We start from the raw sequence: 17,515 nt of genomic DNA, 5'->3' as shown, positions 1-17,515 counted from the left end.
TGCCCTTGAATGACAGACTGTTCCAAGAAAGCCTGAACTTGCAAACACAGGGAGAAAATGAGTTGTTTATGTTTTTTTGAGAGGAGGTCCCGGGAGGTCCAAAGGCCTCCCCAGTCTCCGCTTTAACGTGGCTCCCTCTTTTCCTTTGGATTCCCGCGCGCTCAATCGGGTGACCCGTGGGAAAAGGGAGAAATCCGAAAGAAGGAAAGGCGAGCGAAACAGACCCGGCAGCTTCCGCTCCGGAGGGGGGCGCACGGCGGCCAGGACCCCGCAGCCCCGGGGGCCGTCGGGAGCCCCGCCCCTCGGCCCCGCCCCCTCCCCGGGCGCCGACCTCGGTGGTCACGTGACCGGGCCCGGCGGCCGCTGGGGCCGGAGGGCGCGGCGCGCGGACTCGGCGGCCAGGCCAGGCGCGGCCCGAGCCGAGCAGGCCGGAGCCGGCCCTGCGCCTTGTGGGGGGCGTCGCGCCGCGCCCGCCCCCCGCCCCGCCCCGTGCGGGGCGCACGCGCGCTCCTCTCAGCGCCCCTCCCTCCGCGCGGGGACCCCTGGCGGGCTGCGTGTGGACATGGCCAGCGACGCTGTGCAGGTAGGCGCACCTGCGTTTGCAGCCGCCCAGCGGCCAGCCGGCGCTGGGGACCCCCTCCCGCGCACCGCCGGAGCTCCCGGGATCGGGGCGGCCAGGGCGGGTCCCCACCTCCCCCGAGCGCTAGGCGCCCCCTCCCTGGGCCGGCACTGTGGAGCCAGCGCAGTCTCCTCGGCAGGTGGAGGTACGCGCGGGGGAGGGTGTGGGAGCGAGGAAGGTCCTACAGCATTCCCAGCTCCGCCCTTCTCTGAGAATTAGAGAGGGCTCAGCGAAGGCTCGACTTCGGGTGTCTGTGGCTAGCTGGGCATCCCGGTGCCAGTCGACCCTGCCGCTCGCTCCCTCTCCTCAGCGTTCGGTTCTCCGGCAGGTGCCGCTCCACCTGAGCAGGTGCCTGGCGCGATGCCCCAGGAAGGGCGCAGGCCACTCGCCCCGTTTCCCCCACCCTCCCCCACGCACAACAAAGCTCCGGCGGCACCCCCACCTCCGGACTGAGCTTTACGATGGTCGCGACGCTGCAGATTGGCACCTGTTGGCGGAAGTGCCAGAGTCACCTCTTTAGGTCTGGGGACCAGGGACCCACACAGCCAGCCACTCGGCTGCCAGGTGGAACCTTATCCCAGGATTCCAGATGGGGAGTGTCCATGTCAATGAACTGGGGATTCTCTTTTACCTGGAATCCTGCCTGGACCGGGTCACCCAACAACCCACACATCAACACACACAGAGGCATAGGTGACTGACACCGAAGTGCCACCGACCCAGGTTCTCCCTGTGCCATCTTGTGGACATCACAGCCTGGAACTCACCTTCCCTGCCTGTGGTGAGCAGGGCCGGAGTGACTGCTGAAACCTCTTTGGGTCAGTGACCCAAATCTGAGACATGTCCTGTACCTCCGGTGCCCCCACAGTGCCTCATCAGCTCTCCGTCGTCCTGTGGTTGCTGTGTAACTGGGTTCTCATCTCCTTCTGCACCTGCCCCCACATCCCCTTTGTGTCTCCCCCGTGACCCCCTGTCCCCCGCCCCAGTCCTGCTGATGGCCTGCCAGCCTTGCCGAGGAGCTGGGCGTATCTGGTGTTGCCGATCACATAAGGTCAGACCTTGGGGGCTGGGGAGGGCCTGGGTCCCTGCCTCTACCCCATCAGCCCTGGGAGGACAGTGTAGGACTCCCCTGGCACATGCATGCGTTTGGCATGTAGCAGACATGGCCCGGACGGAGACTGTGATTCCTGGAACGAGGCTGGACCTGCGCCCTGGTCCCCTTTCCCGTCTTCTGCCTGCTCTCTTCTCCCTACCCCACCCCCACCCCCACCCTGTCCTGGTCATTCCTCTCTCGTGGCTGCTTGGATCTGCTACCCCTGTCCCTCTGTCTGTCCCAGTGTGTGTGCCTGTCTGTTCTGTGTCCGGCAAACGGATGTCCTGTCCGGATTCCAGAAACGCCCAACGCATTGAAATCTCCGGACATGGGGTCTAGATCCCTGGTCACTCTAGGAAGAGGGAATTTCTGGGAAGTGGACCCTCTGGACCTGGGGCGGGGGAGGCGTTTTCTGCTTCTTGGAGGGTGTTGGGGATTCCCCAAGGCCAGGCCAGGCTCCTGATTCATGGGTTCATCTTGTTGGCCCTCAGGTGACCTCTGCCCTGGATAAGAGTGAGTCACCCAAGGAAGGAGAACCAGGGAGGCCCAGCCTCCCTCTCTCCCTCTGCATATTCTCAGCCCTCAGCTGCTGGAGGAGGTGGGGCTGAGGGATCCTGCTCCTCCCCCCCACCCGGACTCCCCTCATTCGAGCTGGCCCTGCTCCTGGCTGCACCAATGCTCTGCCTGCTGGGGACAGGGTGGGGCTGGGTGGCTGGTGGGACCTGGTTTATAGCAGGTGGTAGGAGGTGACCCTGGGTGTAAATTCCAGAGCTGTCACTTCCTCACGGTGTGTCCTAGGCCCAGCGCCATTCCTTCTTTGAGCCTTGGTTTTTGCCATCAAAATTGAAAAAAAAAAAAATGTAGCTCAGAGGGTTTTCACGGTGAGGAAGGATGTAGACCAGGTCAGCCCCTTGCAGGTGGGGCTGCTGTGAAATCCTTACCAGTGGTCATGGTCAGCAGTTCAGGGTGTGAGTCTGTGTCCTTTAATCCAGGGTTTCTAAAGCTCAGCACTATTGACATTTGGGGCTGAATCGTTCTTGGAGGTGGAGACTCTCGTGTTTACAGTGGAATGTCAAGCAGTTTCCATGAACTCAACCCCATAGAGCCTAGTAGCAGCCCCAGTTATGACAACCAACCCAGAATGGCTCTGGATATTGCCAACTGCCCCTAGAAGTGAGGTGGGAGTGTTGGCAGTCCCCTCTGCCGTCGAGAACTGCTGCTGCCATCCCTCTGAGCCTCAGTCTCCTCACCTGTAAAGTGGGAGGGGAAATATGGCAGCTGCTCAGGATAAAATTGAGGGGTCAGTAGGATCATGGGAGTGATACTTTAGGCCTGAAGTAAATCTTCCCTGGGGGCAGCTGCCCTTGAAGTTGATCGAGAGCAAACCCTGACTTTCCTCATCTCTAAAATCGGGTCTCACCGTGGCGGCAAATAATATACGTGGGGCTCTTCCTGCCTGGCTGACAACTAGCTCCGATTCTGGGCACTCTTGTAGGAAATCTCAGTTCTGTCTCCTGTTGGCTGTGGGACTTTGGGCAAGTTGGGTCACGGCCCCAGGTCTCGGTTTCCTCATCTGGGAAACGGAGTGATAACAGCACCTCCTGGAATGGCATTAGTTGACCTGGCATGCAGCTTGTAGTAACCACCATGGTTCTTAATAATCATATTTGAGCTTGAGTGGAGACACTCGCACCCCAGCCCTGCAGAGCTGTCTCCTCATGATGTAGGCCTCAGGGAGGTACCGCAGGGCCGGCCGGGCCCCCAGGCCTCCAAGCTGTGGTCAGCAGCAGCAGGTAACCGAGCTGAGAAGAAGCCGGAAGTTGGGACAGGAAGGGGGCTGGGCCGCCCATGTAAGCACTTGTGGGTGTTGGTGTTTATAAGTATGTACAGGGGGTGGGGGGTGGGCACACACTGGCCAGCCTGTGATACCTGCACATGCCTGTAGGTGTATAAGAGTGTGTTGTAGGGAAGCTGTATATGTGGGGAAGGGTGCTCTTCATGTCCACACTAGCGGGCCCATGTGTGTGTGCCTGCTGTGTACACCTTGGGCATCCTCAGGACAGGGAGCAGAGGGGCCACCCCTGGGATGACCCCAGAGAAGCAGGCTCAGCCCTCGAGTCGGGGTTGAGAGGAAGGTCCTCTTGATGCCCCAGAGCCCCAGAGCTGGCCTTCGCAGGGGTTGCTGGGAGCCAGCAGGAAAGAGGAAGTAGCAGGCGAGAGGCCCTGGCAGGGCTGAGGTTCAGGAAGAGGGCGGGGCCCTCAGCCGGGACCCAGGATGGCGGAGGCTGATCCCCCTTTGGACCGGGAGCTGGAGGTGGGGGCTGGGGTCCTTGTGGGGGAGGGGCAGCAGAAGAGGACCCCAAGTGGCACAGGACAGAGGGGCCCTGCCCTTGGGACCTCTCGGTTTTGGACTGAGGGGAGGAGGTGGGGTGCTGGCTTTGGAGTTTTCTGTTTGAAAGATGAAACTGTTTGGGGCCCTTTGGGCTTCCAGATTGGGGAAATAGAGGAGGAAGGGAACAGTGCTCTTTTCTTTAGGGTCCCAGTTGTAGACAACAAAAGGAGGGGAGATGGCGCTTGGCTCCAGGATCTCCAAGTTTGGGGGTATAGCAGGGAATAGACAAAACCTGTCTCCAGGCCCTCCTAGTTTGGGGTTACAGCAGGGAATAGACGAGGCCTGTCCCTGGATCCTCCTAGTTTGGGGTTACAGTAGGGAATAGATGAGGCCTGTCTCTGGGTCTTCTTAGTTTGGAGGTACAGCAGGGAATAGACAAAGCTTGTCTCCACACCCTCCTACTTTTGGGGTACAGCAGGGAATAGATGAGGCCTGTCGCTGGGTCCTCCTAGTTTGAGGGTGCAACAGGAAATAGACAAGGCCTGTCCCTGGGTCCTCCTGGTTCAAGGGTACAGCCATGAGGAGAAGGAACCTGCTCTTGGAACCCCAACCTTGTGGTTTGGGGGGCATCACAGGCCTGCCCTTGATACTTCCTCATTTGGGGAGCAGCAGAAGGAAAGCTGCCCTCAGGCCCTCCTAATGTGGGGCATAAGGGAGCGGAGATGGGGCGTGCCTTTGGGACCTCCTAGTTTAGGGGGGCAGCAGAGGGGAGAGGGGGTCTCCCCTCAGGACCTGGTCATTTGTGGGCAACAAAGGGAGACAAAGCCTGTTCTTGGGCCCCCCTAATTTGGGAGGACAGTGGAAGGAGAGATAGGGCCTGACCTTGGGGACCCCGAGCGGTGGGGACCCAGTGATGGGGCAGTGCAATCTGCCCTGCAGGATCCCACTGCATGAGGACAGGGGGCGAGACTGAACTGTACCTATGGTCTTCTTGTCTGAGGGGACGGCAAGGAGAAGGCCCTGCCCTTGAGACCTCACAGTTTGGAGGTGTCAGGAAGCAGGCACGGGGCCTTGTCTCACCTCCCAGTTTTAGGGGACTGTCGGAGGCCATGGACCAGGCCCTGTGTCAGGAGTGCCCCCCAGGAGGAGGCCGGGCCAGGCTGGCTGAACGTGGTCTGCACCCCCAGAGCCACCCTGGCCCCACTGACCCTGCTTCGTCCCCCGCAGAGTGAGCCACGCAGCTGGTCCCTGCTGGAGCAGCTGGGCCTGGCGGGTGCCGACCTGGCAGCCCCTGGGGTACAGCAGCAGCTGGAGCTGGAGCGGGAGCGTCTGCGGCGGGAGATCCGCAAGGAGCTGAAGCTGAAAGAGGGTGCAGAGAACCTGCGGCGAGCCACCACCGACCTGGGCCGTAACCTGGGCCCTGTGGAGTTGGTGCTGCGTGGCTCCTCACGCAGGCTTGACCTGCTGCACCAGCAGCTGCAGGAGCTGCATGCCCACGTGGTGCTGCCCGACCCTGCGGTGGGTGTGCACGGTAAGCCAGGCTTCCCTGGGGTAGGGGGTGGGGGATGCGGGATTGGGGGCCTCCACTGCCCAGGGCTCACCCACTGTGTCCCAGAGTGAGGCCAGCCAGCCCATTGCCACTGACCCTCAGGAAGACACACTCGGTCACGGCAGCTTCCAACCTGAAAATGCAGGCGGCTGCTATTACTGCTGCAAGTGCTCAGTCGTGTCCAACTCTGTGTGACCCCATGGACTGTAGCCCGCCAGGCTCCTCTGTCCAGTGGAATTCCCCAGGCAAGAATACTGGAGTGGATTGCCATTTCCTTCTCCAGGGGATCTTCACGACCCAGGGATTGAACCTGCATCTCTTGCGTCTGCTGCATTGGCAGGCGGATTCTTTACAGTGGTGCCACCTGGGAGGCCCAAATACAGGCAGACCAAAGGCCAAAACCAACACCCAGAGAAGGGTACACATACTCACACCCACACCCGGACAACACCAAAGGGCTTACATGGTATCACACAAATATCCAGACTCACAGTCACACCCACACCTGGACAACACCTAAAGGCTCCAGCTGATTAAAAAAAATGTTTAATTGTGATTAAAAAACACATAACAGCACCTGAAAGTATAACAGCGTTGTTAGCTGGCTATTGTTATTGCTTCTGTTTAGACCCCATGTTTGTGACCCCATGGACTGCAGCCTGCTAGGCCCCTCTGTCCATGGGATTTTTCAGCAAGAATAGTGGAATAGGTTGCCATTTCTTTCTCCAGTGTATCTTCCCAACCCAGGGATTGAACCTGCATCTCCTGCTTAAGAGGCATATTCTTTACCACTGAGCCATCAGGGAAGTCCCTTAATCACCTATATTCCAATATAAAATAAAATGTTTTGGAAAAAAACATGTTACAGAAAATTTATCATTTTTGAGCATACAGCTCAGTGGTATTGAGTATTTTCACATTTTTGTGCAAGGAATCTGCAGAACTTTTTCATCTTACAACTAAAAACAAAGATGTAACATACATCACATCAGTAGCCAGAGACCCTCACACACAGTTGCGCCAGCACCCAGACAACTCCAAGGGCCTACCCTGTGGCTCAGCGGTAAAGAATCTGCCTGCAGTGCAGGAGATGTGGGTTCGATCCCTGAGTCGAGAAGATCCCCTGGAGAAGGGAATGGCAACCCACTCCAGTATTCTTGGCCTGGGAAATCTCATGGACAGAGGAGCCTTGGCCGTCTACACTCCATGGGTTGCTAAAGAGTCAGACATGACTGAGTGACTAAATAGCAGCATTATTCTGTGAATACCCAGAGACTTCCATGCTGCCAACCAGGACCCAGTTAAATGCACACTCCATCACACCAACACATACACAAAACCTAAGGACTTGCACATGCTCACACCAACCCCCAGATATTCAGACACACAGAGCTGCTGTCACAGGTGTTTACCAACCCATAAACAGCCTGAGAGTTACACACACCACTGGACAAGACCTGAGACTCAGCACCACTTAGCCCAACACCCACACACCTCTTTGTTGTGTCAATAGCTGGAGGCTAACAGACGGAGAAGGCAATGGCACCCCACTTCAGTACTCTTGCCTGGAAAATCCCATGGACGGAGGAGCCTGGTGGGCTGCAGTCCATGGGGTCGCGAAGAGTTGGACACGACTTCACTTTTCACTTTTCACTTTCTACTTTCATGCATTGGAGAAGGAAATGGCAACCCACTCCAGTGTTCTTGCCTGGAGAATCCCAGGGACGGGGAAGCCTGGTGGGCTGCCATCTGTGGGGTCGCACAGAGTCGGACACGACTGAAGCGACTTAGCAGCAGCAGCAGCAGCAACACTATCAGATCAACACTTGCAGATGATGAAAAAGAGTTCAGCCAATGCTCAAAAACCTCGTCCCGTCACAGCTGTACCTAGAGTCCCTCTGATGGTCATACCACTCTCTGGAGATTCACACAGAGCTGTGCCAACCTCCAGAGACACACATGTCCAGCTGTTCCAACACTCGGACGCTGTCACACCAGTGCCAGGAGATCTGATTGCACAGTTGTGCTGGCAGTCGCAAACATGTGCACAGAGTCATCCCCATCACCCAGAATCTCACAAAGTCATTCTAACACCTCACATCTCGCAGTTAAACTAGCACCTGGGGAGACACACACTCAGTTATGCCAACACCCTGAAGGTCACAGACTTAACCACAGCCACACCCGCTGACGCCTACACAACCGTGTACATCGTTGGGGTGTATATACCTTCTCTACAAAGGTATATACGGTCACACCAAGGACTCACATACACCTGTGTTCATTCACACTGGTCCCGCCCCAGCCCTGAAAGGGTTTCCCTATGAGGGCTGGTGGGGAGTGGGCCCTGTGGCCCCTGGCCCCCAGCTCTTCCTCCTCCCAGGCCCAGGGGTGGATCCTCTCAGCTGGCACAAAAGCACCTGGGCAGTTGGAGAGGAGGGCTGTGGTGACTGTGCCCCATCTACCCCTCCAGATGCCCCCCAGTCCCCTGGCACAGGCGACTCTGCCTGCTCAGCCACCAACCTGAGCCGCGTGGCCGGTCTGGAGAAGCAGCTGGCCATCGAGCTGAAGGTGAAGCAGGGGGCAGAGAACATGATCCAGACATACAACAACGGCAGCACCAAGGTGGGAGCAGCGTGCGTGCACACCCCGCTGTGTGCGTGTACACCTGTGGGCGCATCACAGGCTGGAGCCTGCGGTGGGGCCAGGGTGGTACCTCCATCTGCCTCCCAGGAGGCTGGGGTGCTTTGGGTTGGGGACAGAGGGCTGTTGAGTGACTCTGCAGCAGGATTGGAGTGTGGGCAGCTTGGGTGGGGGCAGAGAGGAAACTGGATGACGGTGGGTGATGTCAGGTCGACACACGGCAGAGACTCCCCCCCATACTCAGTTACCCCCAGAGACGGGGCAACATGCAGCCTCTCACTGCTGGTGGCATCTCTGCCATGTACACACAGATCAACGCCTAGATGCACACGTGACTGTTTAGTGGCTCAGTCGTGTCCGACTCTTTGCACCCCTGTGGACTGTAGCCCACCAGGCTCCTCTGTCCATAGGGTTTTTTAGGCAAGAATACTGGAGTGGGTTGTCATTTCCTCCTCCAGGGGATCTTCCCAACCCAGGGATTGAACTCATGTCTCTTGCATTGATAGGCAGGTTCTTTACCACTGAGCCACCAGAGAAGCCCAGATGTATATAGTATCATCATAATATCTAGAGACACACCCATGGTCATAACAGCATCTAGAGACACACAGTGGCATATCACCACTGTGACACACACATATACCGTCATAACATCTAGATTCACAGCAGTAACAACTCTCAGAAGCACGTGGACAAAAACCACAACAGTCACTTCTAGACACACAGAGACACATACCATCATAGAACACCCAGGACACACAGCTCAGGCCAACAGGACACCTAGACGCACAGACACACACATCATCAGTTTTTCACATCCAGAGATCAGAGTTGTCACACAGACGTACCCCCCGTTGTACCAACATCAAGTACACAGTAACAGGTTGGCAGCAACACCCAGAGACAGTTACACCCACGGGCAGAGTTAGACCTACAGCTAGAGACCCAGAGAGCATCCATGCCTGTGAGTGCACACACAAACGTGAATATTGCACAGGAGGACACAGACTGTGCAGCATTTTTCTTAACCTTTTATTGAGGTGTAACAGATGGAGGTCAAGTGCAGAAAACCTAAGTGTACAGCCAGTGAATCTTTATCTAGGTACCCACCGCCCTTACTGAACCTTTCCTGTCACCCAGAAGTGCCCTCCTGCCCCCTTCAGTCAATACCCAGTCTTCTTTCATCACGGATTGGCAGTGCCTGGCTTTTTAAAAATTTATTTTATTTATTTTTATTTTTGGCTGCTCTGGGACTTCATTGCTGTGCTCAGGCTTTCTGTAGTTGTGGAGCGTAGGGGGCCATTCTCTAGTTGCAGGGCATGGGCTTCTCTTGTCATGGAGCACAGGCTCTAGGGTGCGCATGCTCAGTAGTTGTGGCACATGGGCTTAGTTGCCCTGCTGCACGTGGAATCTTCCCGGACCAGGGATCGAACCTGTGTCCCTTGCATTGGCAGGTGGATTCTTAACCACTGGACCACTAGGGAAGTCTGTCAGTGCCTGGTTTTGAACATAGCACCAAGTCAATGGAAAAATCCACTACCAGTTCCTGGCACTTGTACCCACATAGGGTCCTTGGCTATGTCCAGTCAACCCTGTAGCTTGAATTGCACACACCACCATCAGGATCCTGCTCCCTGCAACTGTCTACAACTGTCTCACACCCAGTCACCCCTGGACTCACCCATGTGGCTACAGGCAAGGCTATGCCCACCATGGGGAACACACACACATACGCCATTCTAACAGCTGACACAAATAGAGTGCCTGCTGGTGCCAGGTACAGTTGTGAGCCCTACATACAGATTACCTCCTTTAATCCTCAGGCCAGTGGTGGTTGGTGCTGTTAGTACACTCCCCTTCCCGCAGATGAGCAGACAGACCCAGAGCGGTTGAGCAGCTTGTCCAAAGTCACACAGCTGTTAGGTGGCAGCTGTCAAGATTCACATGCCAAGGCTCCATCTCCCTTCAACACCCAGGAACACAGTCTTTCACACCCACACATGAATGCTCTGTCACCCAGAGCCTGCCTGGGGTAGACACCAGGACGGGTGGTCAGGCCCCCACCTGCCCAGTTTTCCCCTCATGGCCTGTCTCTGCCATCAGGACCGGAAGCTGCTGCTGACAGCCCAGCAGATGCTGCAAGACAGTAAGACCAAGATAGATATCATCCGCATGCAACTGCGCCGGGCACTGCAGGCCTGCCAGCTGGAGAGCCAGGCGGCCCCAGACGAGGCTCAAGGTGAGTCCATCACCCTGAGACAGCCTGCCCTGCATTCCACCTTGCAGAGTTCAGCTCCCAGCCCCACAAGGGGTCCCTTTCTAAGGCAGGGAGGTGGGTGCTGTGACTCACCATGCTAGAATGCGTTCCTGACCCTCTCTGGGCCCCAGTTTCCCATTCTGTCCCACTCGAGATTTGCACGTGATCAGTTATTGGCAAACTACAGCTCTTGGACCAAATCTGCTACTGCCTCTTTTTGTTTGTTTTGGAAATACTGAAGACCCAGCCATGCCTGTTGGTTTACTGTCGCCTACGACTGCTTGTGCACTGTGACAGTGGGGCCAAGTAGTGGCAACAGAGCTTGTGGTCCACAAAGACAAAAATATTTACCCTTTGGCTTTTTAAAAAAAATAATTAATTCAGTTTTGGCTGTGCTGGGTCTTCGTTGTTGTGTGAAGGCCTCTCATTGCAGTGGCTCCTTTTATTGTCGAGCATGGGCTCTTGGGCTTCGGTAGCTGCAGCTCACGGGCTCTGGATCGCAGGCTCAGTAGTTGTGCAGCAGGCGTGTAGTTTGCCCTGCGGCATATGGATTCTCCCTGGACCAGGGTTGAATCCACGTCCCCTGTATTGGCAGGCAGCCTCTTAACCACTAGACCACCAGGGAGGTCCTACCCTTTGGCTCTTGATGGAGAAAATGTGTGGACCCCTGGGCTCGGCAGTTGCCTTGCTGTGTTGGCCCCTGTAATATGAAACTGTGGGTGTCCACAGCGTGTGTGTGTGTTTCCTATGTATCTCAGTGTCTGAATGCCTGAGGCCGTCTCAACCCAATTGTCATCCTGAATTTGAGACGGGCTGTACTGTACGCATCAGCTCTCCAGGTTTCACCTGCAGGGGTGACTGCACTAGTGACGTTCGTCAGTGTTAAGGTGGTATTTGCCCTGGGGACCAGAGTTTGTACACATGCCCCATAACTATGAGAGTTCCTGTATCACCATGAGAGTGTGTCAGCTGTTGGTGGGTGTTAGTGTGTTCAGGCTGCTCCACCACAGTACCACGGACTGGGGATGAGGGGGCATGTAAACAACAGACATTTATCTCTCACTGTGCTGGGGGCTGAAAGTCCAAGATCAAGGCGCTGGCGGATACAGCGTCTGGTGAGAGCCCTCTTCCAGATTCATAGATGGCTGCCTCCTTACTGTGTCCTCGCATTGTAACTTTTGGTGACAGCCTAATCTTGCCCCTGTAAGTGTAAAAGTCTTGACAACCACCTGGGCACATGTGACAAAAGTCTTGGTGGGTGCCGTACAGCTGTGGGCGCGTGTGACTGTAGGAATGCTTGAGTGTGAGTCTAGGTCATCATGTGGGACCGCAAGACTGTCCTTGAAATCTGCAGCCGTGGATAAGCACGACTGTGACCTTGTGCCTGTGGGTGACAGGTTTCCTGCAACTAGGTGACAGTGTGTCCTTGCGCCTACTCCCTGTTCCATTGGGCGACTGTGGCTGTGTCCTCTGTTGGGCTGTGGCTGCATCCCTGGGACTTCATTCTGAGTGTGAAGCCAGCCTGTTTCCCTGTGACATTGGGTCTGTGTGTCTATGATTATTGCTCATGCTGCCCTGACTGTATGACATCATGACAGCATTTCTTTTAAAGATTTGTTTTCAGTGTGGACCATTTTTTTTGTTCTTCAAAAAAAAAATATTTTTAATTGGAGGATAATTGCTTTACAATATTGTGTTGGTTTCTGCCATACATCAGCATGAATCAGCCATAAGTATATACATATGTCTTCTCCCTCTTGAACCTTCCCTCCTACCCCATCCCACCCCTCTAGGTTGTCATAGAGCACTGGTTTGAGCTGCCTGCGCCATACAGCAAATTCCCACTGGCTGTCTGTGCTACACGTGCTGGTGTATATATGTCAGTGCTACTCTCTCTATCCGTCCCACCCTCTCCTTCCCCCACTGTGTCCACAAGTCCTCACTGAATTTGCTACCACACTGCCTCCATTCCATGCCTTGATTCCCCGGCTGTGAGGCATGTGGGAACTTCACCCCCCAACCAGGGATCAAATCTGTACTGCCTGCACCAGAAGGCGAAGTCCTAACCACTGGACTGCCAGGCAAGTCCTGTGCTGGCATTTCTTTGCCTGTCCCTGTGCCTTATCTATGTGGCAGTGTGCCTGTATTGCCGTGATCCTCCCTGGGCTGGAGTTAGAGCCCTGGGAGTTTTGTCATTGTGTGACTCTGTCCTGACTCAGTGGACATGAGTTTGGGTGAACTCCAGGAGTTGGCGATGGACAGGGAGGCCTGGCACACTGCGGTTCATGAGGTCGCAAAGAGTCGGACACGACTGAGTGACTGAACTGACTGATTCTGTCCCATTAGGGTGTTTATGTTTTGTGACTTTCCCTCTGTCCCTGTGACACTGTCCTTTTGCTGGGAGTTGACAAGGTATATAGGGCTTCCCGGAGAAGGCAGGGGCACCCCACTCCAGTACTCTTGGCTGAAAAATCCCATGGATGGAGGAGCCTGGTAGGCTGCAGTCCATGGGGTCACTAAGAGTTGGGCACGACTGAGTGACTTCACTTTTCACTTTCATGCATTGGAGAAGGAAATGGCAACCCACTCAAGTGTTCTTGCCTGGAGAATCCCAGGGACGGGGGAGTCTGGCTGCTGTCTATGGGGTCTCACAGAGTTGGACACAACTGAAGCGACTTAGCAGCAGCAGCAGCAGCAGCATAGGGCTTCCCAGGTGGCGCTAGTGGTAAAGAACCCACCTGCCAATTCGGGAGACATAAGAACTGCAGGTTCGATTCCTGGGTTGGGAAGATCCCCTGGAGAAGGGAATGGCACCCCACTCTAGTATTCTTGCCTGGAGAATCCCATGGACAGAGGAACCTGGTGGGCTACAGTCCATGGGGTTGCAAAGAGTCAGACACGACTGAAATGGTAGCACGTAGCACAGCACAGACAAGGTATATATCTGTGTCTGTAATATCGGTCTTACCCATGTGTGGCAGTGTGATGGCATCTTTGTTAGAGTGTGTGGGTATGTGTGTGCTTAGGCCTACACTAGTGACAAAGTGACAATGCCATTGTCACCCTCTGAGTGACAGTCTGATGACATCTATCTGACACCATTCTTGTTCCTCCAACTACGTTATATTTCACGGTGTGGGTGGTCACCATTCATTTACTCAGACCCCTACTAGAGGAAATGAGGTATCTTCCAATCTTTTGCTCTTAAAAAAAAAGGCTATGAATAACCACATATAATACATGTATCAAGGGAAATTTCCTGGCAGTCCAGTGGTTAGGATGCTGCACTTCCACTGCAGGGGAGAGAGGGTGCAATGTCAATTCCTAGTCAGGGAGCTAAGATCCCACATGCTGCATGGTATGGCCAAACAAAAACAACATATATCAAGTGCAAAGTTGTTTCTATGGGATAAAGTACCTGAACTGGGATTGCTAAATCAAAAGGTAGATACATTTATAATTCTGACAGAAATCGCCAAACTGCCTCCATTGGAAAGCAACTTGTGTTCCCATCAGCAACGTATCTGTTCTTAAGTGTGTGTTTTATTTTTATTTATTTGGCTGCATCGAGTCTTAGCTGTGGCACCCAGGATCTTCATTGCATCATGCGCGATCTTTCCTTGCGGTGCACAGACTCTCCAGTTGTGGTGCGCAGGCTTGGTAGTTGCAGGGACATGGGCTTAGTTGCTCCGGAGCATGTGGGATCTTAGTTCCCTCACCAGGGATCGAACCTTCATCCACTGCAGTGGAAGGCAGATTCTTAACTGCTGGGCCACCAGGGAAGTTCCCTAAGTATGTGTTAATTGTGTGTCTGTATGTAAGTCTGCCCCTGGGTGGCAGCTTAACTACATCCCTGGGACTGGCTCTGTGGGTGATGGTGTCTGGATAAAAGAGTGACAGTATCCGGGTCCATGTGTGGCTGTCTGCCCGTGGGTGACAGTGTGACTGTCCCCATGACCCCCTACCTTGGGAGGGAGTGATGCTTGTTGACGGCTATCTGTCCCTGGCCAGTGCCTGTTTCCTACAGATGGGTGCATGTCTCTAGAACCAGGATGGTTGGAGCCGGGGCTCAAGCTGGCCTCACTGCCTCGTGTCTCACGCCCACAGGGAGTCCGGACTTGGGGGCAGTGGAGCTGCGCATCGAGGAGCTGCGTCACCACTTCCGAGTGGAGCACGCGGTGGCCGAGGGCGCCAAGAATGTGCTGCGCCTGCTCAGCGCCGCCAAGGCTCCGGACCGCAAAGCCGTCAGCGAGGTGAGGGGCGGGGCATCGACCCGGAGAGGTGGGGCTTCAGCATGGGATGGGGACTCGTGTGTCAAGTCGGACCCAGATGATTTGAGGGCTCGGGCTTCTGGGGAGGAGCTCCAGGTGGGACTTAGCCAGCCTGGGGGAGGGGCGTGCCGGATCCCGCCCCGAGCCCGGCCAGGCTTCTCCCACCTCAGGCCCAGGAAAAGCTGACCGAGTCCAACCAGAAGCTGGGGCTGCTTCGGGAGGCGCTGGAGCGGCGGCTTGGGGAGCTCCCCGCTGACCACCCGAAGGGGCGGCTGCTGCGCGAAGAGCTCGCCGCGGCTTCGTCCGCAGCCTTTAGCGCCCGCCTGGCCGGGCCGTTCCCCGCCACGCACTACAGCACCCTGAGCAAGCCTGCACCACTCACAGGTGGGTCCCGACACCTCCCCTGTCCTCCCCTGCTTCCGCCCCAAATCAGGACCCCACCCTCCTGGCTCTAGACTCCTGCCCCTCTGAGCCCCCAAGCCCCAAACCTGCAACTGGGATCTTCATTCTCCCCAGTCCTGGACTCCCATCCCACTGTCCTCTCCCTTTTCCATTCACCCCAACCCTGTAGCCCTGCGCCCCATTTCCCCACGCCAGACAGACCCATGGACCCTAGACTTCCCACCCCACCTTGCCCTCCCAGAGACTCGTGCCCTCATCTCCCCATCCTTGATCCCTGGGTGGGGAAGATTCCCTGGAGATGGAAATGGCAACCCACTCTAGTATTCTTGCCTGGGAAATTCCATGGACAGAGGAGCCTGGTAGTCTGTAGTCCATGAGGTCGCAAAAGAGTCAGACACAACTGAGAGACTAAACAACAGCAGCAACAACAGTCCCATCCTCACTTTCCCCACCCCTCCCTGAAGGGCCCTGTCTTCTCTCTCCAGCCAGAGTCCCCGATTTCAGTCTCATAGTCCCTCACTCTCAGAATCCTCAGTCCTGAACCTCTGACCCCCCACCCCCAGATTAGCCAGCCCCTCCCTTCTTAGATCCGTCAGCCACTACCTCCCCAGACCAGTCCTACCATAGACCGCAGCCCCAGTGTCAGACCTCAGACTAGCCTACCGAATCCTACCCTGGACGCCCCCAGTCCTACCTGGCTCACCCCCGCCTGGACCTCCAGCCTGCACTCTGAACTGCTCTTCTGTCACTGAACCTCAGCATCTAGAGCCCTTCCCCAGACTGCCCCACCCTTCCACCTTGTCCCCTGTTTCTCTCTTCTGGGCACAGCCATCTCTGCAGCAGACCCCCTGCCTCACCCCAATTGTCCCTCACCAACTCCCATTTGCACACTGGCCACTTCTGCACATGCCCACTTCACCTGCAGCCCTTGTCCTGCCCCAGATGTAACCCACCCCATGAGCCTGACCCTCTCTCAGGGACCCTGGAGGTGCGTGTGGTGGGCTGCAGAGACCTTCCAGAGACCATCCCTTGGAACCCTTCACCTTCGGTGGGGGGACCTGGGACCCCTGACAGCCGCACCCCCTTCCTGAGCCGCCCAGCCCGAGGTCTTTACAGCCGAACCGGAAGTCTCAGTGGCAGGAGCAGCCTCAAAGCGGAAGCTGAGAACACCAGTGAGTGGCACTAATGTCCGGGAGGAATGAGGTGGGGTAGGCTGGGGGTGGTCCCTGATTTCCCACATTGGTAACATTCTGAAAAAGTCGTTCATCACACTCATTAGGATGGATACTGTAAAATAGAACAAGATAAACTAACAGGTGTTAGGGAGGATGTGGAGAAGCTGGAAGGCTTCTACACTGTTGGTGGGAATGTAAAATTGTGTGGCCACCATGGAAAGCAGCATGGCAGGTCCTCAAATAATGAAACATAGAACTACCATAGATCCAGTGTCCTGCTTCTGGATGAATACTCAAAAGTTGGAAGCCGGATCTCAAAAAAATTTTGGTATACACCCATGTTCATAGCAGCATTATTCACAGTGGTCAAAAGGCAGAAGCAGCCCAGTGTCTGGTGATGGATGAACGGATTAAAAAATTGTGGTCCATCCACACAGTGGATTCCAGAGAAGTCTATTCTATAGAAATGGATTCTATTCTGTACAAATACATCTATAACGAGGGTAAATTTTATGTTACGAGTTTTACCACAATGTGAAAAGAAGCGAATACACACATTTAAAAGTATGAGTAGAAGAAGAATAACACTAAAGTAACTGCCTATGTTACCACCACCAAGGTCAAGAAATAGAATTCTCTGGATTTTTCAGCCTTAAAAAAGGACATTCTGAAACATGCTACAACATGGATGAACTTGAGTACGTGAGTGAAATAAACCAGTTGTAAAATGACAGGTGGGCTTCCCTGGTGGCTCAGTGGTAGAGAATCCACCTGCCAGTGCAGGAGACACGAGTTTGATCCCGGAGTCGGGAAGATTCCCCTGAGAAGAAAATGACAACCCACTCCAGTATCCTTGGCTGGGAAATCCCATGGACAGAGAAGCCTGGTGGGCTACAGTCCATGGGGTCACAAAAGAGTCAGATATGACTTAGCAGCTGAACATGAGGGATACTTCTTGTCTTTTTGTTGTTTAGTCACTAAGTTGTGTCCGACTCTTTGGTGACCCCGTGAACTGTAACCCTCCAGACTCTTCGGTCCGTGGGGTTTCCCAGGCAAGAAAACTGGAGCGAGTTGCCATTTCCTTCTCCGAGGGATCTTCCCCACCCAGGGATTGAATCCCTGTGTTCAACCGATGTGCCTGCGCCTCCTGCATTGGCCGGCAAATCCTTTACCA

General features: G+C 55.3%; 1 protein-coding gene across 2 annotated transcripts in view; it reads left to right on the top strand.

Annotated features, from left to right (window-relative positions):
• Positions 1–373: 373 nt before the first annotated feature.
• The window catches only part of PKN1 (protein kinase N1), a 28,732-nt gene continuing 11,590 nt past the window's right edge, over positions 374–17,515 (top strand). Inside the window, exons 1-7 of one of the 2 annotated variants that reach the window (XM_061421861.1) lie at positions 374–583; positions 5,272–5,575; positions 8,067–8,218; positions 10,340–10,475; positions 14,601–14,746; positions 14,935–15,148; positions 16,144–16,338. In XM_061421861.1, coding sequence (XP_061277845.1) covers positions 563–583; positions 5,272–5,575; positions 8,067–8,218; positions 10,340–10,475; positions 14,601–14,746; positions 14,935–15,148; positions 16,144–16,338 — 1,168 coding nt within the window. In that variant the 5' untranslated portion in view covers positions 374–562. Of the gene's footprint in view, positions 584–3,951; positions 4,027–5,271; positions 5,576–8,066; positions 8,219–10,339; positions 10,476–14,600; positions 14,747–14,934; positions 15,149–16,143; positions 16,339–17,515 lie in introns of those variants that run through there. The other variant, XM_061421860.1, reaches the window with a different exon arrangement.

Source organism: Bos javanicus, chromosome 7 (assembly GCF_032452875.1).
Source record: "Bos javanicus breed banteng chromosome 7, ARS-OSU_banteng_1.0, whole genome shotgun sequence".
NCBI lineage: Eukaryota > Metazoa > Chordata > Mammalia > Artiodactyla > Bovidae > Bos > Bos javanicus.
The sequence above is the reverse complement of the archived record's forward strand: the minus strand, read 5'-3'. Positions and strand labels throughout refer to the sequence as shown.